The sequence below is a fragment of the Phoenix dactylifera genome, chromosome 5, assembly GCF_051530095.1.
Source record: "Phoenix dactylifera cultivar Ajwa chromosome 5, Ajwa_hap1_PhDact_Kaust_v1.1, whole genome shotgun sequence".
Taxonomy (NCBI): domain Eukaryota; kingdom Viridiplantae; phylum Streptophyta; class Magnoliopsida; order Arecales; family Arecaceae; genus Phoenix; species Phoenix dactylifera.
The window spans coordinates 36,499,316-36,523,396 of NC_143194.1; the positions used below are offsets into that span (position 1 = coordinate 36,499,316).

The 24,081-nt window shown below is 43.0% G+C and overlaps 1 protein-coding gene across 1 annotated transcript; it reads left to right on the top strand.

Annotated features, from left to right (window-relative positions):
• The first annotated feature begins 6,844 nt into the window (after positions 1–6,844).
• On the top strand, positions 6,845–23,806 carry LOC103702034 (uncharacterized). Its single transcript, XM_008784317.6, has 4 exons — positions 6,845–7,085; positions 7,229–7,329; positions 22,782–22,860; positions 22,970–23,806. The coding sequence occupies exons 1-4, from the start codon at positions 7,083–7,085 to the stop codon at positions 23,015–23,017; spliced, it is 231 nt and encodes a 76-aa protein (XP_008782539.1). The 5' UTR covers positions 6,845–7,082; the 3' UTR covers positions 23,018–23,806.
• Positions 23,807–24,081: the final 275 nt, after the last annotated feature.

Genomic DNA, 24,081 nt, shown 5'->3' on the forward strand with positions numbered 1-24,081 from the left:
AGGGGCGGGAGGACCTCCCGGTCCCGAGACAGATGAAGAAGATTCCTGGGAGGAGGCCCTCTCGGGCGTACTGTGAGTACCACCGGGACCACGGCCACGACACCGAAGACTGCTTCCAGCTTCGGGACGAGATCGAGGCTCTCATCCGCCGAGGGCGTCTCGGTCGATATGTGAACGACCGACGTCCCCCCGCAGACCCGCGTCCGGCCGACCCGGCCCCTCAGGAGCCTCGGGAGCAGAATCGACCCGTCGCGGGCGTGATCCACACTATCACTGGGGGCTGCCCCCGGCCCGAGAGGAACGCAGGGGGCTCGACTGAAGCGTCAGGGGCAGCCGTCGCAAAGAGGCAGAGGGTCGGTAATGTAATCACTTTTTGTGATGAAGATGTAAAGGGGGTTCAGACCCCCCACGATGACGCCATGGTGATCTCCCTCACTATGGCAAACTACGATGTAAGGCGTGTTCTTGTGGATAGTGGAAGCTCAGCTGATATTTTGTTTTACGAGGCCTTCCAAAAGATGAGCTTGTCCAGACAATTGTTGCACAAAACATCCACCCCCCTCATAGGATTTACTGGTGACGCTATCTCGGCCGAAGGTGTCGTTGAGCTGCCTGTGACTGCGGGCGTTGCACCCGCAGAAGCCACGGTGCGGCTCGGGTTCTTGGTCGTCCGTGTTCCCTCGGCCTACAACGCTATCCTCGGACGACCCGGACTGAACGCCCTTCGCGCGGTGGTCTCTACGTACCACTTGCTCATGCGGTTCCCCACGGCGGCCGGGATTGGAGAGATCCGAGGTGACCAACCGACCGCAAGGCAATGTTTCCTAGCAACTCTCAAAGGGAAGAAGCCCGTAGAAGCCTTAAGCGTCGAGTCCCTCGACGCCAGAGACGAGGTGGCCTTGCGGCACGGGGAGCCGGCCGAGGGTGTGATCGAAGTTCCCCTCGAGGAAGGTCGCCCGGACAGGACGATCCGGGTCGGCACCAATCTCGACCCGGGAGCTCGGGCCCGGTTGGTGGAATTCCTCCGAGCCAATGTCGATGTGTTTGCCTGGTCGGCGGCCGATGTACCTGGGATCGACCCGGAGGTCATTTCTCACGCCCTCAACGTCGACCCGACCCACCGACCGGTAAAACAGAAGAAGAGACACTGTGCCCCGGATCGGATCCGAGTGGTCGACCAGGAGGTAGACAAGCTCTTGGAGGCAGGATTCATAAGGGAGGTCAGCTACCCCGAATGGCTGGCAAATATCGTACTTGTCCGGAAGGCGAGCGGAAAGTGGAGGATGTGCGTCGACTACACCGACCTGAACAAGGCATGCCCCAAGGATAGCTTTCCGCTTCCGCGGATAGACCAACTGGTTGACGCGACTTCCGGATATCAGCTGCTGTCTTTCATGGACGCCTTCTCCGGCTACAACCAGATAATGATGGCTCCACAGGACGAGGAGAAAACTGCCTTTATAACAGACCGGGGGCTGTACTGTTACAAGGTAATGCCCTTCGGTCTGAAGAATGCTGGCGCCACTTACCAGCGCCTCGTCAACAAAATCTTCAAAGAGCAAATCGGCCGGAACATGGAGGTGTACGTGGACGATATGCTGGTGAAGAGCCGCCATGCAGACCAGCACATCGCGGATCTGGAGGAGACTTTCGCCACCTTGCGGAAGTTTCGCATGAAGCTGAACCCAGCGAAGTGCGCCTTTGGCGCTTCGGCCGGGAGGTTCCTCGGTTTCATTGTCAACCAGCGGGGGATCGAAGCCAACCCGGACAAAATCAAGGCCATCCAAGATATGTCCCCTCCGACCAAAGTGAAGGAGGTTCAGGAGCTCGCTGGGAGGGTCGCCGCGCTCGGACGATTTGTGGCAAAATCGGCCGAACGCTGCCAACCTTTCTTCAAGGTGTTGAAACGCCCGAAAGACTTCCTCTGGACGGCCGAATGTCAAGCAGCATTCGACCAGCTCAAGGAATACTTGGCGTCTCCTCCCCTGCTGTCCAAGCCACAAGAAGGGGAGATGCTCTACCTCTATCTGGCGGTCTCCCCAACCGCAGTCAGTGCGGTACTGGTTCGGGAAGAGGCAAAGCTCCAGAAGCCTGTGTACTACATCAGCCGGGTCCTACGGGATGCCGAGACGCGGTATACGAAGGCTGAAAAGATCGCCTTCGCGCTGCTGACCGCGACCAGGAGGCTTCGCCCCTATTTCCAGGCCCATTCTGTCACCCTCTTGACCGATCAACCGCTGCGGCAGATCCTCAGCAATCCTGAGAATGCGGGACGGCTGGTGAAGTGGGCAGTAGAACTTGGTGAGTTCGACATCCGCTACCAGCCCCGACCCGCCATCAAGGCCCAGGCGCTCGCGGATTTCCTCGCTGAGTGCACGGTGCAGGAGGCGGAACCTAGGTCGCCGGAAACACCCAGCCTCGACCTCCCGATTTGGACGCTTCACATCGATGGGTCGTCGAACCCCGAAGGTGGAGGGGCCGGGCTGGTCCTTACCAGTCCTGATGGAGTGATAGCCGAGTACGCCTTGAGGTTCGGATTTCTAGTGACCAACAACGAGGCGGAGTACGATGCCCTAGTCACGGGACTCAAACTCACCAAGGAGCTCGGCATCCGGCGCCTGAAGGTCTTCACCGACTCCCAGCTGGTGGTCGGGCAGGTCCGTGGGGAGTTCGAGGCCCGGAACCCGACCATGCAGAATTACGTCCGGAAGGTGCAAGCACTCATTCCCGACCTCGGCAGTGTCGACATCCAGCAGGTCCTAAGAAGTAAAAATGCCAGGGCCGACAGGTTGTCCCGCTTAGTGGGCGCAGACGCGCACAACTTGTCGAGGGCGATCTACCTGGAGACCCTGGATGCCCCGAGCATCGGCGAGGCTGGAGCGGTGATGGCGATTGATCCGGAACCGTCTTGGATGGACCCGCTTGTCGCCTACCTCGCCGAAGGGATCCTCCCTGAAGACGAAGATCAAGCTCGGCGACTTGTTATGAAGTCCGCCCACTACGTACTCTATGAAGGGAGGCTGTATCGGACCTTGTTCACCGGCTCTCGAGGCGTATCTTCCCGCGATTTCCTAAGCGTTATTCTCCTTAATCGCATTCTTTGTGCAGGACACTCCGGGTGGCCTGTACCCCTAGGTCCACATATCTCCGCTCGCGCCCAGGCCGCATCCGCCTCTAAGAACGCGCGTATCGCGGCCGCTTAACTGACACTCCTCGCAAGCAGCAACTGGCGATCCGATTTTCCAGGTAACCCCTCAATTAGCATTTAATGCCCATCTGGTGTTCCCCAGGCGACGCTTGGAGAGGAGAAGAAACACGATCGCAGCTGGCCACGGAGAAATCCCGTCGGGCGGCAAGCGACAGGCGCACGACCAGCGAGCGGAATTTTTCGAGGCTCGGCCCTCGGATGCCTGGCTAACCCGATGATCATCCCGGGAGCAGACTAGCCTGAAGCCCCGACCGGTCGCCTCGGCTTGCGCCAGCCTTGGCCGACCAACGAGCGGAATTTTCCGAGGCTCGGCCCTCGGATGCCAGGCTAACCCGATGATCATCCCGGGAGCAGACTAGCCTGAAGCCCCGACCGGTCGCCTCGGCTTGCGCCAGCCTTGGCCGACCAACGAGCGGAATTTCCCGAGGCTCGGCCCTCGGATGCCAGGCTAACCCGATGATCATCCCGGGAGCAGACTAGCCTGAAGCCCCGACCGGTCGCCTCGGCTTGCGCCAGCCTTGGCCGACCAACGAGCGGAATTTCCCGAGGCTCGGCCCTCGGATGCCAGGCTAACCCGATGATCATCCCGGGAGCAGACTAGCCTGAAGCCCCGACCGGTCGCCTCGGCTTGCGCCAGCCTTGGCCGACCAACGAGCGGAATTTCCCGAGGCTCGGCCCTCGGATGCCAGGCTAACCCGATGATCATCCCGGGAGCAGACTAGCCTGAAGCCCCGACCGGTCGCCTCGGCTTGCGCCAGCCTTGGCCGACCAACGAGCGGAATTTCCCGAGGCTCGGCCCTCGGATGCCAGGCTAACCCGATGATCATCCCGGGAGCAGACTAGCCTGAAGCCCCGACCGGTCGCCTCGGCTTGCGCCAGCCTTGGCCGACCAACGAGCGGAATTTCCTGAGGCCTCACAACCCTCAGATGCCAGGCTAACCCGATGATCATCCCGGGAGCAGACTAGCCTGAAGCCCCGACCGGTCGCCTCGGCTTGCGCCAGCCTTGGCCGACCAACGAGCGGAATTTCCCGAGGCTCGGCCCTCGGATGCCAGGCTAACCCGATGATCATCCCGGGAGCAGACTAGCCTGAAGCCCCGACCGGTCGCCTCGGCTTGCGCCAGCCTTGGCCGACCAACGAGCGGAATTTCCTGAGGCCTGACAACCCTCAGATGCCAGGCTAACCCGATGATCATCCCGGGAGCAGACTAGCCTGAAGCCCCGACCGGTCGCCTCGGCTTGCGCCAGCCTTGGCCGACCAACGAGCGGAATCTCCCGAGGCTCGGCCCTCGGATGCCAGGCTAACCCGATGATCATCCCGGGAGCAGACTAGCCTGAAGCCCCGACCGGTCGCCTCGGCTTGCGCCAGCCTTGGCCGACCAACGAGCGGAATCTCCCGAGGCTTGGCCCTCGGATGCCAGGCTAACCCGATGATCATCCCGGGAGCAAACTAGCCTGAAGCCCCGACCGGTCGCCTCGGCTTGCGCCAGCCTTGGCCGACCAACGAGCGGAATTTCCTGAGGCCTAACCCTCGGATGCCTGGCTTAGCGCCGGAAGAAGTTCCTGAGGCCTAACCCTCGGATGCCTGGCTTAGCGCCGGAAGAAGTTCCTGAGGCCTAACCCTCGGATGCCTGGCCTAGCGCCGGAAGAATTTCCTGAGGCCTAACCCTCGGATGCCTGGCTTAGTGCCGGAAGAATTTCCTGAGGCCTAACCCTCGGATGCCTGGCCTAGTGCCGGAAGAATTTCCTGAGGCCTAACCCTCGGATGCCTGGCCTAGTGCCGGAAGAATTTCCTGAGGCCCAACCCTCGGATGCCTGGCTTAGCGCCGGAAGAATTTTCCGAGGCCTAACCCTCGGATGCCTGGCTTAGTGCCGGAAGAATTTCCTGAGGCCTAACCCTCGGATGCCCGGCTTAGCGCCGGAAGAAGTTCCTGAGGCCTAACCCTCGGATGCCTGGCTTAGCGCCGGAAGAAGTTCCTTGAGGCCTAACCCTCGGATACCTGGCCTAGCGCCAGAAGAATTTCAAGAGTCGGGAGTCAGCGAGACGCTACCAAGAGTTAAAAAGAAGAAGGACGAAAGTGAAATGAAGAAACTCTATTTGCATTAACTTTCATTGTTTCAGGGCCGAGACCCATACAACTTGGCAAAACGCCAACACACAAAGAAAAGAACAAAAATACAGAAGGTCAGCTTGGAGGAACCCCCGGGTCGGGAACGCCGGGCACGTCCGCAGGGGGTAGGGAGGCGGTTGGAGAATCAGCAGGCAATGACGCCTCGGTGACGCCAGAGGACGCCTGGCTGCCGAAGGGTCGCTCGCGCCCCAAAGGCGAATCGACGCCATTAAGGAAGGATGTCCGCCGAAATCCTCAGACTGCCAGGTCAGCAACAACCGCCATACGCCATAAAGAAGGCGGGGAGCTCGAAGCGCGCGCGCCTCTCCGAGGGATGGCGGCAATCTCGAAGCATCACTCCCTTCACCCGTTCCCCTTCTGGTTCCAGGCTCGGAAGTGGGGGGCTACTGTTACGGGGGAACTTAGCCACCATGCCCCACGTGACCGGCACGCGCGCCCAGGAAGACTACGGCAGCCCCTTGATCCAGCAATCCGACCCCGAGTCGGACATCTTCGGCTCCGCAGCCGGACCCCGAGTCGGCTGCCCCTTGATCCAGCAATCCGACCCCGAGTCGGACATCTTCGGCTCCGCAGCCCGACCCCGAGTCGGCTGCCCCTTGATCCAGCAATCCGACCCCGAGTCGGACATCTTCGTCTCCGCAGCCCGACCCCGAGTCGGACATCTCTCGACAACGACAGGCTATTCCCCAGAGGCACGCCGCAGCCTCCTGCTCCACTACTCCCTGCAACGGTTGTATCTGGCGCTGCTCCACGATCCCCTGTAACAGCCGTACAAGGCGGAGCTCCACTACGCCCTGTCATGGCCGTACCCAGCGCTGCCCCACGACGCCCTGTAACGGCCGTGTCAGTGGCAGCTCCATCGTGCCCCACGATGACGAACCCCCCTGAAAGACCCCCCAGCCTGGTATATATGCGGCTGGGAGGAGGAGGGGGGGGAGGTAAGCGAGAACTTCCAGAGCATTCTCTTACTTGCTACTATTATCTCTCCTTCTCCTCCAATCTCCTCTGACTTGATCGTCGGAGGGCCCCCACTACCCCAGTGGTGGTGCGAGGCTTGCTTGTAGGTTTCCTGGTGGAAGGTGGAGCGCAATCAACACTAACCAAGGCAACTCAAACGGAACCCCGTTCACACCGCTGTGCCAATCGTTCTCGGTTTGGACCACCAGCAATAATTACCATATTAAATTACCTCTAACAAAATATAATAATCTTTTTTGATGTTATTTTTAAAGTAATTTTTCTACCAACCAAATATAGTAAAATTTATTTTCTCCCATTATTATTTTTTCAGATAGATAATTTTCAGGAATTACCGGATTATCCCGTAATTTGATATACCTCGACCAAATGAATCCTAAGTTTTTAGAATGAGGCCCTGATTTAAATGGGGCCTTGCTTTGGGTTGGATCGGAATCTACATCTCTTCATCTTTCTTGCAGTCTGTGACGGCCCAAGCCCATAAGATCGTAATAAAAACCCTGTTCACTTCATCAAGTTCCGTAGAGGGCAAAGATATCTTCCGGTGGGCGCGCATCTGAGGTGACGCGGAGCCAGCGCGGTAAACGTCGCATTGCATATTTGAGCGATTAGAATCAACCGCAGGCACAGTATAACGGAGCAATTCTTTGTCTGATTAATACTTCTATTATTACCATCAAGCCCTACGCTGGAGTTCATAACCCTGGAAGCGGAGGAAGGCCGGAAGATCAAGCGTCCGTCTCCGTCACCTTCTCCTTCGTTAGATGGTCAGAAAATTCCCATCTCTCTCTCTCTCTCTCTTTCTCTGCTTCTGATTTCTTTTCGAGAAGGCAACCATTCTTGGAGTATTCTAGTGTTTCGAGATATCTAGGGTTTTGAGATATCCCTTCTTTGGATCGAAACATCTCAGGCACCGAAGCCCATATCGAGCCCGGTGCCCGTCGCGTGGTATCCGTCGCTGGCCGTGCTGATGCTTTCCATCGGTCTCCTCGTCACCGCCTCCTTCTTCATGTAAGCCATCGTTTGGACTCTTCTTATCGTCTTCTCTCAAGATATCTTCTTGTTGTGTTTATTCTGTCATAATTCTTGATGAAGATGTCGTTTCTCATCGGGATTCTACGAATGCTAGGTATTTTTGGATTCAAAACGTTAAAAAGATTGCACCGAAATCGGTTCTTGAATGTTTATTTTTGTGATACGTGTTTTTCCTTATGAATGGTTAGCTATTGATTCTTATATTGCAAAGTCCTTAAGCCATCACCCGTTTCCAATGTAATATTTTTGACTGTTTGGTGTTCCTTGACCTTTAAATTCATTATAGATTTATATGCATATGCTTGCCTCTAGGGTTTGTATGTTATTTTATGCGAAACATTGCCATCACTTGTTGGGCGGAAATGCATTCGTGAGATCCCAAACAGAGCTGCGAGAAGTCTCTCGTGATTGTTTATAATCTTTCTTCCTTCTACACGTTAAGATTTATTGTTGTTGATAGTTGATAATTTGTCAAACTTCTTTCTATTTCCTAGTATAGATCAAGAACTTTTGTAGGTATTAGCTTCCAAAAGGAAGGGGTACTTATTTGTATATTGAGATGAAAGGCATTTCTGTAATTAGTTGGACTTGGAAAGCCTATAAAAACTGATACATGTGGTTTATTATTGTTAATGGAAGGCTAATATGAAGAGAGTTCTGGTATATTAAATAGGAACTGAAGTAATGTTATGCTCTTCATTGGAAGAGATGATTGAAGTTCAGGACAATCTTCATTCTTCTCTTGCCAGTGAATTCTGGTATATGTTTGCATTACAGGCACTGAAATATATGGATCAGTCTAAACTTAGTCTTTCTTCTGGGTAGTAGTTCTTTGTTTACAGCAGTCACAAGCCTTATTTCTTTTTCCCCCTTGGAAATGACAAATGTGCCAAATTGGCAACTCTAGGCCACATTACTGGTTCTCTATTTATCTGGATAGTTTAGGCCACCTGTATCTTATACCACATCCTTGAATAAATTTGAATTGACAACTTCAAAGACCAATAACCTATTTAATGATAGCTCATATGCTCTAATGTTATTTTGTTTTATCACAAAATTCACCTGTCAAACCTTTATAAAATATAAGCAATATTGTATAATCTACTCTACTGCTAGTCTTTCATTTTTGGTAATTGTATGGTGGACTTATTGTTGCCTGAGTATGTCTATTACATCTAATGGGAGAACATGATTGGTGTTCATTAGCTTGAGAAATAGGTATCTTTTTGCAGGTGTTAAAATCAAGTTATCGTTTCGTTCGGACTTCCGGTCCTCACTTCACTTGTTTTTTTGGATGGAAAAATCCTGTATGTCAAGTAGGTGCGTGCAAATCACTTTTGTCTTCTGCTCATCCTTTTAATTCCTCATCTTTCACATGAGGATCACCAAGATAGGCAAGTTCGTTAATGGTTCCCTTAGCATCATTTGTTAAGTGATAGCATTTTTATGTGGGTCATGCGCTGGTATGGAAACATGTTAAATCCTGGAGGACGCGGATTAACAAGAAATCACGACCATGATGATTACTTGGTTAGATAACATAGAATAGTAGACTGACAATTGACTTTATGCCACATTAGAAAATACTTGTCATCTTGGTGATCAATCATCTCTAGCAGGGAACAGTAAAAATTGATGATCAAAGAGAAGATGGATTGGTGACTCCTAGGTTGAAAGCGGTCATGCTATGCATTTAAGCATTTTGCATGTTGAGCTGAAATGACATTGATCTAATATTGTTTCAGTAAAGAGAGTTGAGGAGTTGGTTTAGTTTCTAACATTTTGTTAATAACTTTTTGAGATGCAACTTAGGTTGAAAATCTTGTTGTCGATCCCAAGGAAATGCGAAGAAGATCAATTGCTGTACATATGGAAGTGCAATTAAAGTTGTATTATTTTTGCATCTTTGAACGATTCAGTGGCTGTAATCCCCCTTCAACAGTGTCCATCTAATAATTGTTATCACGGAAGCCTACTAGGTTTTCAACCTTGTTTGATCACATACAGTGTTTCCTAGTTTTAGCTTTTACCCATTTGGGTCTGGATTGACTATTGTGGTTTTTTTGGGGGAGAACCATGTACACTGTCCAATCCTAGTATCTTTGAGTGATTGGGCATCTCCATTTATATTAATAGGTAAAGAAGGTTTTCTGACAAGTGACAACTGCTTTTGTAAGATCTAAATATATAATTATTGTTTGATTGATAGAGTGACCGTTAGCAGCAATCATCAAAGTTCTCCATTAAACACATCTTTGCTCATGATGGAGATCATTTTATTAGAATCTTACTAGCATTGATGAGAATTAGTACGAGACACCAAATGAGGTCATATAATTTATTTTATTTTATAGGTTGAAGTTTACAAGTCATCTGAGAAAAGAAGTCTTATTATTTTCATGATGATACTTCTTTATTTCTGATCTAAGAGTTGGTACATTCTTGGTTTTCTGCTCCTAATGGTTCATGTGTGTGAGGATTCATTTCAAGGTGGAAAATTCTGCAGCATTTGAAGTGCCATGGCTTTGTCTAGAGTTAAGACATCTCTCCCTTGCTCAACATGTCATTTAGGGATGGTTCTGTGGTCGTCAAAATTGATGATTAACCTTTATGATCATGCAAAAGTAATAGGAAATACAGAGTGATAGATTAGATTAGGGGAGTAATTGCTTGAGTGATAATCTCTAGAGAGCTGCTATTTTATGAATTGGTAAATGGGTTGAGAAGTTAATTTTCATTTTTGCCCGATATTTGATACTACTACTGACTTTGTTTATTGTTTTCTTTCAGTTTTTACATGTCGCTAGGGCTAATGAAAGTTTTTGCTTTGTAATATTGGTATTTTGAATTTCTGTCAGCTGTCAGATTTTCAGCTTTGGAGTGAATCTAAGAGGAGAGATTCTTGACTGTATCGACTTTCTCAATGCTCTGTTCAAATGCTTATTTTCTTTGTAATATTGGTATTCTTGAATTTCCATCAGCTGTCAAAGTTTCAGCTTTAGAGTGAATCTAAAAGAAGAGATTTGACTGTATTGACTTTCTCAATGCTCTGTTCAAATGCTTAGTCAAAACTTTGCAAAGGGATCATAGGACATTGAAATTGAATTCTGAAGGATAGACTGTGGTCACTTTTCGCAAAGACTTCTTATTGATGTTATGTTTGACCTGCCTGAATGCAAACTTATATGCCAGAAAGTTTGTGCATCTATGGTCTAAATGCTTCTTTGCACCTATAGGGTGATATGTTTCTCGCTTACGAGACATGTAGATAAATGGTTTGGGATTTATTTTCTACATGATTTGCAAATGTCCCGTATACATATCTTGTACACCTGTCACCTGCAATTGGTAATGGGCAATGCTTTATGATTTCAGATTGGAAACCTTAGGTCACGTGGATCTTCTCGGACATTTTCCTTAGGCAGGTGTTTCTACTACAATTTTTTCTATCATTACTCTGGTTAAAAGAAAACACATGGTTTTTAACAAGTTTTTTCATTCGAGGAAGGTTTTTAAGAGATTAGAAGACTCTGCTTGCTTTTCTATGTCACATGTATTGCCAATCTTCAGGTTTGACTTAGGGCGTGTCTGGTTTTCTGCTGTTGCTTCTGCTTTGCAAGAAGAGAAGGGGCCAGAAGCTAGGTTTTCTAGATTCTCCTAAAAGTGCTTTTAACCTTTTCTTCTTGGAGAACCACTTTTTAGATAATGTCATCAAACACCTTATATGTTTTAGAAGCACTTTTTTGCTTCAAAAGTTGCAAAAGTACTTTTTTCATGTGATATCAGACACACCGTTAGACTCCTTTTTAGCTGTGAATGGTCCTCATTATATATCATAAAAGCTTGATTAGCCTTTTCTGTTGTACCTGTACTACCCCTTTTCTATCTGTTTATGCATAAGCGAGATATGTTTTCATAAATATCTAATTACTAAATGAAACCATTTATACTTTTGATTGTTTTTGTATTCTGTTTAATCAACCTTTATTTTTATTAGAGCTTGGGTTTTGTGGGTCTCATCTCCCTGTAGGAAATGTAATTAAGAAAAAGAAAAAGAGAAAAGGTCAATGTCAAAGTTTTTCCGTCCAACAGTGCTGCATTTAGATGGTACTCAAGGAGGGATTTATAAATACTACTTGATGTTGTTTGCCTATCACTACGTCAGAAAAAGTGGATTTCTGTATCATTGTATCAAAGTAACGGTAACCATCTATTTGAATCAAGCTTCTTTAAACTGTAAAGATCCTAGAGAGTAAAAACAATTCTGCTCTTTAGAAGTATAGTGCCAATGAAACATGCGATAGCAATTTTAAATGACAATATCTTAATAGGTCAGCTCTCATGCCTGTTTTAGGTTATTAAATTATGTCCTGCCAATCATTAATTTAATGAGGCCCAGCAGTCTTAATTTGTTGCTCACCTTTGACTTCCTAGGAAGAAACTATTGTCCTAGGTGAAGGAAAGAGGAGATTAAGAATGAAGATAGAAGTATTACAAAAGAGAAAAGGAATGAGAAAGGGGACGTAAACTAGCTGGTTAAGTGCATGAAGAACATGGTAAATGCAATACCAGCGGCAAAATTATGTTGCCCCAGTTGATAGATGCGACGTTCAGGATGTAAAGGATCAGCATAATTTTGTTGCAATTGGATCAGATATGAATTTGCTAAACATGATGATGAGTTTGGAATTCATTGGTAGACCTAATAATAAAACTGTAAAGTGAAAAGTGAATTTACTTGTTGATGTTTGTGAAGGTAAATGGTTTAGAGGATGGTAGGGTATGAAAAGTTTAAGCTGTTTGAAGAAAATTAATGATGTATAGAGGGTATGATTCAGTTTTTAAGAGACATGCATTTGAATTCCTATTTCTCATCTGAAGAAACTAAAGGAAAAAGGTAGAAAAAATGTAGACGTGCATGTGCTTGTGAGTCCACATGAAGGAAAATGGCTAATGTGGAAGTCAACCCTGATTAGCTAAATTTAAATATATGCTTAACTGTTCATAAATAAAATATTACTTAAGTTAAGCACAGCTAATATTTCAAACAGTCAGTTACAAAGAGGAAAATAGAACTTGGAGGGAGAAAAGAACTTGGAGCTAACTTATGTTTTGGTCTTAGATTTCCTAACAACTTTCTTCATGAACAACTTCTCTCTTACCTAAAGTTTGCTTGAACAATAATATGATGCTAGTTTAGGGGTTTGATATTGGGGAGCGCTGGTCATAAAACATGACTAAATGTAATTATACCTTGACTGATAAAACAACAGTATATCGATCGATAAATATTGAAAGTGAGGTATTTCTGGTTGATTACTTGGTCACAAAAGATTCACTGAAAGAAAGAGAAGAAAAGGCTACATAAACATCTCCTCCCAATTACTAAACATCTAAAATCAAAATTTTATTTTGTAGAGATTTTTGTAACAATTTTTCTATTTGAAGCTGCCAAACAAGCAAATATCAGCAACCAACTAGCTGCTAAAAATAACTAGTATAAAGAATGAAAGTAGCATATCTATTTTACCTCCGTAAAGACAGTGGTTGTGATTAATTTGGCTCATTGACTTAAATCTGTGATTTAAATGTGGAAAAAACTGCCTACATTGAAAATTATCATCTTTCTCCTTTGTCTAGACCATTACCAATTTAATGGAATTTATTGAGTCACACCTTGGTTGTATGAACTTAAAATATAGGCAGGAAGTTGGAGCTTCCTGCCCACTAATTGGTCTTATAGGTTTCATGGTAGAAACCTTGCTCATCAAAGTGCCTCAGCTAGGAACTTAGCATCAATTTTCTGATGGTTGACATATTGTTGACAGCTGATTTAAATCAGCTCAATCCATTCGTGGAGCGTTCTCAAGTTAGAGTTTTGCTTTATACTTGTCCACATATTTGATTTGAAGAGGAAAAGTGGTAATTGGTTGGATCAAGTTGACCTCTCGTATCAAACCTTGTTATGGCTTGAGCTCAAAGTCTGCCGAACTAGTATTGGGACCTGTACTGGTCGGCGAACGATTCGGTATGGTACAGGTTCATTACCATACTGACACACGATACGGTATGACGCGCCGATTTCGTACCGGCATGTCCATTTTTTTTTGTGGAGTATTTTTAGTTGATTTAATTGATAATCAATCCTTTCGAACTTTTCAATGATTTTAAGTCTAATTTGATACTTTTTTTGATATTATTTTGATGTTTTTTGATATTTCTATGATCCCGATTTAACCTAAATAATATATCTTATTGTTTTAAAATGGTACAAATCATAAAATGATTAGCAAGATGTTGCATGCTACAAGGAATAATATGAAATATTCTCAAATCAAGTAGTGAGGTAAAAATTATAAAATAATACAATCAATTACATATATTTAAAGTACGAGATACATACCGATATTTAAAATCGGGTCGAGTGGCGATGCCTTTCGTAGATATCCGGATCATCATTATAGTTAGGAGGCACATCGGTCCATCCGAAAATTAAATTTTTATGTCATCATGTAGATTGTTCATAGATCTACAACATATAATAAAATCAAGTCCAAATCGAAAATTTTGGCATAATCTTTCCTTATTTTGCAATTTTCGAGCTATTTTTTCAAGCCTCCCCCCCCCCCCCCCCAAAAAAAAATGAGGGAATGAGATAGGAAAGCGGAAGCACACCTTATTTAGCTTGGATCTTCCTTTTAAAATGTCGAATCGGTGTGATTTTTGACTCGGTGGGAAGGAAGAAAGGCGGAAAGTTCTCTGTCGCTTACAAATGTTGTTGGGAAGGCCTTCTCGAGCCTTTCTAAAATCATTTTAACACCAGACAAAGGAAAAGGGAGGGGCTCGGTTCAGAACCGGCCGGTTCACATTGAGTTACGAACGAAACCGGCCGGTTCTAGGCCGATTCACACTTGTAAGATCTGGTTCGGGGCTGGAACCGAATCCAAAGGCCGAACCAACCCGGTTTTTCACTGGGTCGGTTCGGTATGGGCCGAAAGTTCGCCTGGCCTGGCATTTCTTGCTTGATCTGGACTTGCTAGTAGGATATTTGTTGTGCTTGAACTTGATGGCTATTGATCTGATTTTTGGGAGAGGTAAAGGGGGATTAGGACTAAACACTACCTTCTTCTTGTCGAATGTCGGCAAATGGTTGACTCTACCAATGACAATTGTATTCTCCCTCACCCTCTTTCTATCCTTCATTTAGCATTGATTTGCCCTCTTATTGGCTCCTTGCTAGTGTTGACCTCGCCCTTGTAGTAGTCCCCACACAACATTGATGGAAACCTCTTCTTGGACCTGTATCAATCTTGACTTCCCCTTTCTCCTCATGCCCATCTTCAGTGGATCTAATATCAACGTCCTTGTTTGTAGCCCCCTACCAACCTAGTGATCTTAGCACTGGAATCTACCACCTTGGTTTGACCATCCTTGAGAAAAGGAAGAGGCCAAATGATGGCCGGAGGGAAGACTAGATCTTATTGGGAAGGGAATTAAGATTTGTATTTGGGCTTTAAATCATATATATGTATATATATGACAATGTTAACTAACTAGTGTAAACTATGTTAAAGGGTAATGATTTTTCTATTCCAAACTTGATCAGCTAGTTGGTTAGTTTTGTTTGACTTGTACAACTTGTGGAGCAAAAGGGTCAGATTAAACAATTTGGGCCCATCTTGTTTTTGTTTGGGTAGATGGTTTGGATCCAAATTACCACCCTTAGAGAAAAAGGCTTGGATGATGGCGATGACAATGACAATGATTATGTTTTCATTTATTGTTGACAAGGTTAAAGTAACGCTAAAATCTTGAGTATAAGACTATAAGTACTTGTGTCTTCTCATCAAGCTAATGGTCATCATATTTCTCAGGATAGAAAAGGTCTGGGTGGATTTAGGCCTCTATCATACAAGTGCCAAATTGGTCGAAAGGCCATATCCAAAGAGGGTTCATACTTAAAAACTCATGCAAAGGATAAGTTTTTGATTGTCATCAGAACTTTCTAAATACCAGGGTGGTGTATATACAACTAATTCCTGGCCATAAGAAGAATTGGTGGCTAGAGTGATTGGAGACTTGGATTGGTGTTTGTTCTTTTTTTTTTAATTATTTTTTTGGGTCTAGCAATGTCCAACTAAATGATCTTGGCAACGGAATCTGCCACCTTGATTTGAGAATCCTTGAGAGAAGGGAGATGAAAGATAGGAAAGGAGACTTCAGATCTTATTTTGGAAGTTAATAGGATTGGAATTTGGGTTTTAATCATTAATATGGTAGTGGCATATTAGTTTCAAATATGTTATAGCGTGTTGATTTTTCTAAGCTGAACTTGACCCACTAGTTGATAAGACTTGTTTGACTTGTACCCCACTCATGGAGACAACGGGTTGGGTTAAATTGTTGGGTCTGCCTTGTTTTGGTTCCGGTAAATAGGTTTTGATCTAAATCACCACCTTTTGGAAAAAGGCTTGGATGATGATGATGATGATGATGACAATGAGGATGTTGTCTTTTATTACTGAAAGGATTGTGGTAACTTTAGTTTTTAAGTCACAGGTACTCATGTGTTATTGGCAAGTTAAAGATTTTCATATTTTTCAGAAACAAAATGAGATAGTAAATGTTTGGGTAGATTTAAACCTGTGCCACTTAAGTGCCAAATTTATGAAAAACCATAGCGAGATGAGTTCTTATGCCCAAGATTCGCAAGCAAAAAAAGGCTTTTTGATCGTCATATGGACTGCCTTAATTTGAAGGTGTTTGTAGATCTAATTCTTGGCCATAATAAGAAGATCATGTTGTTAGTGAGTGACCTGAGCTTTCTTATATATGTATATGTTCTTTGTTTGGGTTTCTGTATGTATTACCCGGTTAACTAAGTGCACTTGACAGTGCAGTCCACCACCCTTGTTTGATCATCACTGGGAGAAGGGGGGAGATGGGTAGGAGGAGAGACTCGGGATCTTATTGGGCAAGGGAAGTAGGACTAGAATTTGGATTTGAAATCATATATATGATAAGTACTAATATAAGGTATGTCAAAGTGTGCTGATTCTTCCAACCTGAACTTGACTTTCTAGGTGGTTAGGCTCACCTTGTTTGTAAACAACTCGTGTAGTCAATAGCTTGAGCCCGTCTTGTTTTGCTTTGGGTAGCGTGTTGGAATCCAAATTGCCACCCATAGAAAAAGGCTTGGATGATGATGATGGTGATGACAATGAGGATGTTTGCTTTTATTACTGATATGATAAAGGTAAACCCAAATTTTTGAGTGATAAGTATTTGTGTTATCTCCAAGTTAAAGGTTGTTATATTTCTTGGTACCAAATTGAGATAGAAAAAGTCTGGATAGGTTTAAGGCCTGCCTTATAAGTGCCATATTTATAGAATAGCCACACTGTCGAGAAGTTTGCCAATGAAAGTCATGATAGTGAGTCAATCTTTCTACTATACCCATATCTCAAAGATGGCTCACACCCCAGAAAAATACGGGCAAAGGAGGTTTTTAACCATCATTGTATGCACCAAAATATGTAGGTGTTTATGGAATTAAGAATTTGTAGATAGAGAGTGATAGGAGACTTTCTTATAGTTAATAATGATTGGACACTTTCATATCTTTGTATATGTTCTCTGTAGAGTTGTGTATGCAGCACCTTGCATAGCGAAGTTAGCAATAGATTCGACCACCATGGTTTGACCATCATGGAGAGAAGGGACAGGAAAGGGATAGGAATGGACACTTTGGATCTTACCAAGGAACTTAAATAGGATTGGATTTGGATTTGGATCATCTATATGATAACAATATACTAATATAAAATATGTTAGACAGTGTTGATTCTTCCAACTTGAACTCGATGCTAATGTGTCAGTATAATGGTTTTGTTCTGTCTTCTGTTGGTTCGACTAAATGGGCTTGAAACCAAAATCATCGCCTATAAAAAAAGGCTTGGATTATGATGATGGTGATGACAACAAGGATGCTTTCAATCATTATTATTGAAAGGGTAAAGGTAACCTCAAAATTTGAAGTCACAGATACTCGTATATCACTGCCAAGTCAAAGATCATCATATATCTGGAGACCAAAATGAGATGGAAAAGCTCTGGGTAGATTTAGACCTTGTCAATGTAGGTGTCATATCTAAGAAGCTCACACCCTGAAAACATATGATAGGAGTGGTTTTGGAGTCATCATTGTAATCACCAAGATATAAAAGTGTGTTTATACAGACTTCTTAGCCACAATAAGAAGTATTCGTGGCTAGAGAGTACTTAGAGGCTTTCTTATATTTGTGCATGTTCTTTGTTTGGATTGGACCTTGTTTATTTTTTTTAATTTTTAAATCTTGCCTTCACCATGTACCAGGTGTTTGACAAATAGAGAACTATGATAACGAAAATTTCCCATGTGGCTAGATGAAATTATCATCCTATGGCATGGCAATTGTGTAGTTTCTTCTGTTGGCTTTCAATGAAATGGTCGAGTGCTTTCATCCTTTTAATTTTCTGATTTTATCTTCCCTCTTAATGTTGCTCTTGCACTTAATATTTTATCAAATTCATTACAACGTTCGCTAGATCTGTACAGTCTTGTTAGTTGTCACATCTTTATGTGGTGATGCCTCTCCATTCCTTGTGGCATTTGTTCAATCATATCATCATAACATGTTTCTTTGGATTCCTACTACCACTTTCATTGATTATCTCACTCTGAGGCTTTGGCACACATCAAAAGTACATGTAATGTAATTATTATCCCTTGTTTCTTTTGCTGCACAAGTCACCGTTTCATCCTCTTCCTTATTGGCCATTCAAGACATTTCTGTGTATTTTCCTTATCTGATTACAAACTACAAATTATGTTTTATGAGGTCTTCTATTTTGTTTAGATGTTCATGTCACCTATATAAGTACTTTGTGTTAATGTAAATGTTTTTTGATTGCTCATATTGTGCAGCATTAATACAGTGAGCCTTTTAAGCATTAACTAGTGATATATCTTTCATATTATGGCTATTTGTTTTAATGCAATCACTTCTTTTAAAATACAAGTTGGAATGATATAAACATTTTCTTTATTAGGTGTAATGCCATCTCTGTATCTTCTTTGTGGCTCGTTGTAATTTTTTTCCCTTATGTCTGTCTATTTTGAGTCTTGGGAGATTCTAAGAGAACTGACGTGAACTTTGTTTATCCCAAAATTGCATATCACATTAAACTTCAATTATCTTCCAACTATTTTTTTCAACTTCTTCATCTGCTACCCATTTTTTTCCTTTTTTTCTTTCCCCCTTTGTGAAAGAAGCTGAATTTTATATTCACATTTTGTCTGTCATTCCTAGTGCCATATAATTTCAGTTCTATAAATTCATTTTACCCTTACTGGTATTATGCCCAAGAATTTTTGCCAGTGTCATTCTCTCTTAGACCTATGTATTCCTGACTATTATGTTTTCTTATAATGTTATGAATTTTACAACATTACTTCAACATCCTCATGTCCATAACTAGTTCTGTAAAGATCTATCCATTTCACATCTTATTCAGTAGTAATACTTACAAGATTGCTTTGCAGTCTGTCTGGATATTCAACTTTTCTTCCATCCTTGTGACTGAGAGTTGCTGATTAGAGCAGTGAAGGAAAAGAGAAGTTGAGGTAGCTGTCAATCTCCTATACCAATAGTCCAGATCAGCAGGATCCATCTGAAATATGACTTTTGGTATCTTGACAATCTCAGAGCTGTGGGACCTACAAACTCCCCTGCCCCTTCGATTTCCCAACTTCTCACCTCCTCTCTTCAGCCGTAAATGCGCACATGAAATATCACATGGATAAGTTTTTCACTTGTTGATATAGGCCTTTGTGGTATCGCTTGATCACAATCTAATAAGAGTTTTGTCTCCATAAATCAAATTAATTCTAATACATGTAGCATACTCTTTTTTGGTTTAACATTGTATTCTTGGGCTTTAGCCTCCAAACTGTTTCTGTACAAGTCAATTCTAGAAAGCAACCTTTCTTTAATCTCAATATATTACTTCTGGTCATCCAATAAGGAGACTATCTCTTGGAATACTAGCCATAACAAGTGTAGCACTTGGTATTACTCATGATGACCAAGATCTATTAGAGATGATATACAGCAATAGTTCTATACGGTCGTTAATTTCTGTTGCTTATCCATGTGATACATGTGGCATTGACAGAATACTATGTGAGGTCTTATTTTAAATACTGCATTTGATTGATCTTTAGTAAGTATGAAGGTTTAATTTAGATCAATAATAAAAGTTAAAGGTGCATAGCCAAGCTCTTAAGGCTGGTAAAGGTCAACAGGATTCAAGTGGCACTGTCATGCGGAGTTCAGGCTAATGGATGACACCGCATGTTTCATGCCATGCCAAATTGGAAAGAAAACAAAGGATTTAAACTTCCTTTTTAAGTTAACAGATCAAAAGCAGAACTCAATAGAACCAGTGCTGGGTGCCAGCACTAGCCCAACACTTGAGACCATGTCAGAAACTCAAGTAGTTTTCACATAATTAATTTTTGCAGTCCATAAATTTCTTTAACGTGTCTGTTGTGGATGCACAAAATCATGTGTTCAACTAGCCAACTTGACTCAAAATACATAGCTATTCCATATGGCTAACATTATATGAATAACACATGTAATCTGAATATGGATATGCTGATCATGCTAATTAATATCAATCCCTATCTTCACTAATATAATCATACTCCATCACGATGCTAATAATTAACACCCAACCACCCACCCAGACACTTTCCAATCATTCTCATGCTATGGATGCGGACACCCAACCACCCACCCAGACACTGTTTCCATTCATTCTCATGCTCTTGCACATACATGCACAGCCCATGCTATTGTTAATTTCAACATGGGTACACTGATCATACTAATTAAATCACTACATTTCTTCAGTAATTGAGTCATACTAAATTGTATATGGCCTGTCTTTATTTCCCCTATCAATCTAATTTGTATATATCTTTCCTCCCAGTCTTGAGTTTATCCTATCTGTATGGGTCAAACAAACGATTCTTTTTTTAATGAAATTTACTATATGGAAAAATTTTAAGTCATATTTATTTGCAAATTGAGCTAGAAATATTTGGGTCAAAAGGTCTACAAGGAGGGAAAGGCCAGATATTATGACTGAAAAAATGGTTTTTTGAAGAAGAATATGAGTTGATTATTATTTTTAGTGAAGACATCAACCCCGGGTATTTTTAGCTCTTGCTTGAAGTTGCTTGTAGTAACATTCATTTTATTGGGGTTACCTATAAGTGTGATGATTCAAATTAATTTTTGCTTATCCACCTTTTCAGATATTGCATCATCAATTGAAAGTAGTATTGATGTTATTTTGGGATTTTAATGTTGCATATATAGTCCTAGAAAACTGCCTATTTGTATATTCGCGTATATCCTTGCAGAAGAAACCTGTATAGATGTGCTCACTATCTACATCTATTAGCTTCCATTTATATAACCATGGCCTTTGTGAGTTATAAATAACCACAATGATGCAGAATGACAGTATTGCTCTTGAACCTGAACCACTGAGCTTAATTGGCTAGAGAACCAATGTCTCCTTTAATGCTCCGACCCTTAATGAGGGAGAGACACCCATTACTGCTGTTGGTGCTGGTCACCACCAGAAGTGGGTTCAGAAGTCTCAGAGCTGGTTTCCATTTCCAACTGGTGCCTCAACTGGACCTGCCAGAACAAAAACCCACCATCATACGGCGATGAGTAACATGGCAGTGAGGTTCTTGAAGCCGCCTCGATAATTCCCTCACCATTGGACATGGTAACAGTTGCTGCCAGGATTTTCTTTGAGAGGGGGCAATAATAATAACTAAGTTTTATCAAAATATTTTTCAATCAAAACATTAGAAATATATATCAATCTCGTTGAAATTTAGTAATATCAATTTGGCATAATTTTTGCAATGAAATTGGTCTTTCCTTCATGGAAGTCTAGCAATTAAACAAATTCACTAACATGTTAGTGCACTTCCTACATCATGTAAATGATTTAGCTAACCGCTATTTTGTTGTTGAGGACAAATTCTAAAATAATTTATTATAAAATTGGTTCAGTTTTGATACCACAATACATAAATTTCATGTATGATTTCAAGCGTGATGATGCAATCCATAGTTTCATATTGCTAGACTTGATATGGATGAAAATAGACATTTTTTTTCTGAAAAAAATCAGTATTAAAATAATTTGAAGAAATATGTAATAGCTAACAATCTTACACTAGCACAAGAAAAATAGGATGTGAGAGTATGATTTGTTGTTTGACGACTTCAGGAAGAAAACCAAATATGAAATGACTTTTTATGTTGCTGTTTTTTCCCCATGTATGGAAGTCTTTTTTACAAATGGCTCTAGACCTATTAGTCCCTTAATTACCAATAATTACGTACGATTTAGGAAACAGAAGCATTAAGATTTTGATGGGCAGGTAAAAGAGAAAACTCTCTTCCTACTTAAAGATTCCAGACAGAAAAGGCAATCCTATTCAGGATTATATGGGATAGCTCTCATATGGTGGAATTCAAAATTTCGAGCGGGTGTGAGGCTCCGCGCATGGTAATAGGAGAGATTCTCTCTCATTAAGAATTCGGGGCACTTATAGGAAGATTATTCTTCAGTTGTTCCCAACAATTGAGTTCAGAGGAAATTGTCATTTTGTGTCATGAGTTCATTTTTAACTCATATAAGCAATGGTTATCTTGATTGAGGTTAACTGAGGTGAATTGCGAGGCTGTATGAGCAAGTTTTTCCTATCTGCAGGGACACTAAGATCAAGTTTTTCAGGAATATAATGCATCATCTCCTTCATTTGTTGCACCTACTGTTTAAGAGGACAAATTTTTTATGATTGATGTGATAGCCTAATCTTTTTCCCTGATATGTTACTGAAATATAATCATCTGTTAGTTTCAGATTTAAGCATCTCTTCACTAATTTGAATAAGGAAAAAAACATAAAATTGATTAAAGACGGTCACTGAATGATATGGTTTTACATGAAGCTTTCTTGCTACCTTGTAGTGGGAGAAGTGAGAAAGCTCGAGGTCTCTGATTTACCATCATTATTCTTTTGGAGCATAAACTGTTAGAATAATGTTTCAGCATGCTAAATGCTCAACTCTGACCGTGGCATCATATTGCTTGTGCTCTTGTTGATTGCTGGCTTTTCTTGCAATTTTGGGAGGTGCATGTCCATGTTTAAGTTCTTCCCTCAGAATAGATGATGCTAATAATCAGTGATTAGTTTGGTTGTGCATCCCTTCATTTCATTATTACATGAAATATTTTATTGCTTGAGAATGTCCTTTTCCCTTGCTGATATCTGGTGTATTGCAGCTATGAAGCTACTTCATCCAGACGGAACCGTAGCCTATCAAAGGAGATCGTAACTGGGGCCATGGCATCTATATTCTTGGTAATTGAACCAAGTCACTGCTCCTTGTCTGTCCACTTGTGAACTTTATAAAGTTGCTGATACCGTGATATATATGTTGATATCGAATCTATATTTTCTGTTGTTGCAGGGTTTTGGATCTCTGTTCTTGCTCCTTGCAACTGGTGTCTATGTTTGATACCAGAATTTGACCCAAATGCGGCTCCAGAGTTCTTTAAGAACCAAGAGAATTTTGATTATTCAACATACTAGTTGGGTTTATGCCTGCTATATGGAATTTGAGGGTCCTCTCTGGATCTGAAATGCAAGACATGACAGCACGTGAATCTGAAGAAATTTTGTTTCAGTTTTTAGATGCATTCTAGTTTGGGTAGTATATCACTGCATGATTTGATACGACTCCAACAACAATTTTTTAGCCCTGAAGTGGCTTTGAACCACAATTTTCTCCACAGTTTTCAAGCTTACCCAATTTAACTCAATTTTTGAAGTTGGGAGCCATGAACTAGCTACATGCTCTTGCTTTTGATTGCTTGCTGCCAGGGTGATGAATGGATAGTTGGGACCAAACAACTGTTGGAATCAACATTGTTTTATTAGTTTGATTTGGTGGAATCCACGTCTGAGGTTATGGGGTGCAGTTTCTTTAGGCATAACAGCATTACCATGGGAGTGCTTGTTATTCCCTAGTATTAGTAAAGCAGCTCCATATTACTCGCCTTTGGTGTCACAGCAGATGTTACACATTCATTTTTTAACACCGGGGAATTTGTGATCTAAATAGCATTTTCTTTCACTGCCAGCAGCTAGACGGTAGAGCCTGCATGAAGATTGGAAACGCGAGAGAACTGAAAGGTAACACGAGGAGCCATATGAAAGAGAGAGTGCATGGTGATGACCTGTTTGTTATCCTTGTTGATTGAGCTCTTCCGACGAGAAACCACTGTATGTAGATTGATGTTGAAAATGGCTTTCATTCCTGGTATTCTCTTGTTCTTTTAAAAGCTATAGTCTTTGCTGTTAGAACTTTGCTGATTTTACTAACAACTCGGAAAAACAGAAGCGTTGTCTAAAGTCCATAAAGCAATCCGTTAACCAAATATATAAATTCCGCTAGGAAGCCAGGTGTCTGATTAGCCTCTCAAATATATGACTTGTGCTGAAGCCACGAGCAGCAGGCCAAGAATTCCGCAAGAGGCAACGATGGCGGGTCGACGATGGTAGTGGAATCACCCTATAACC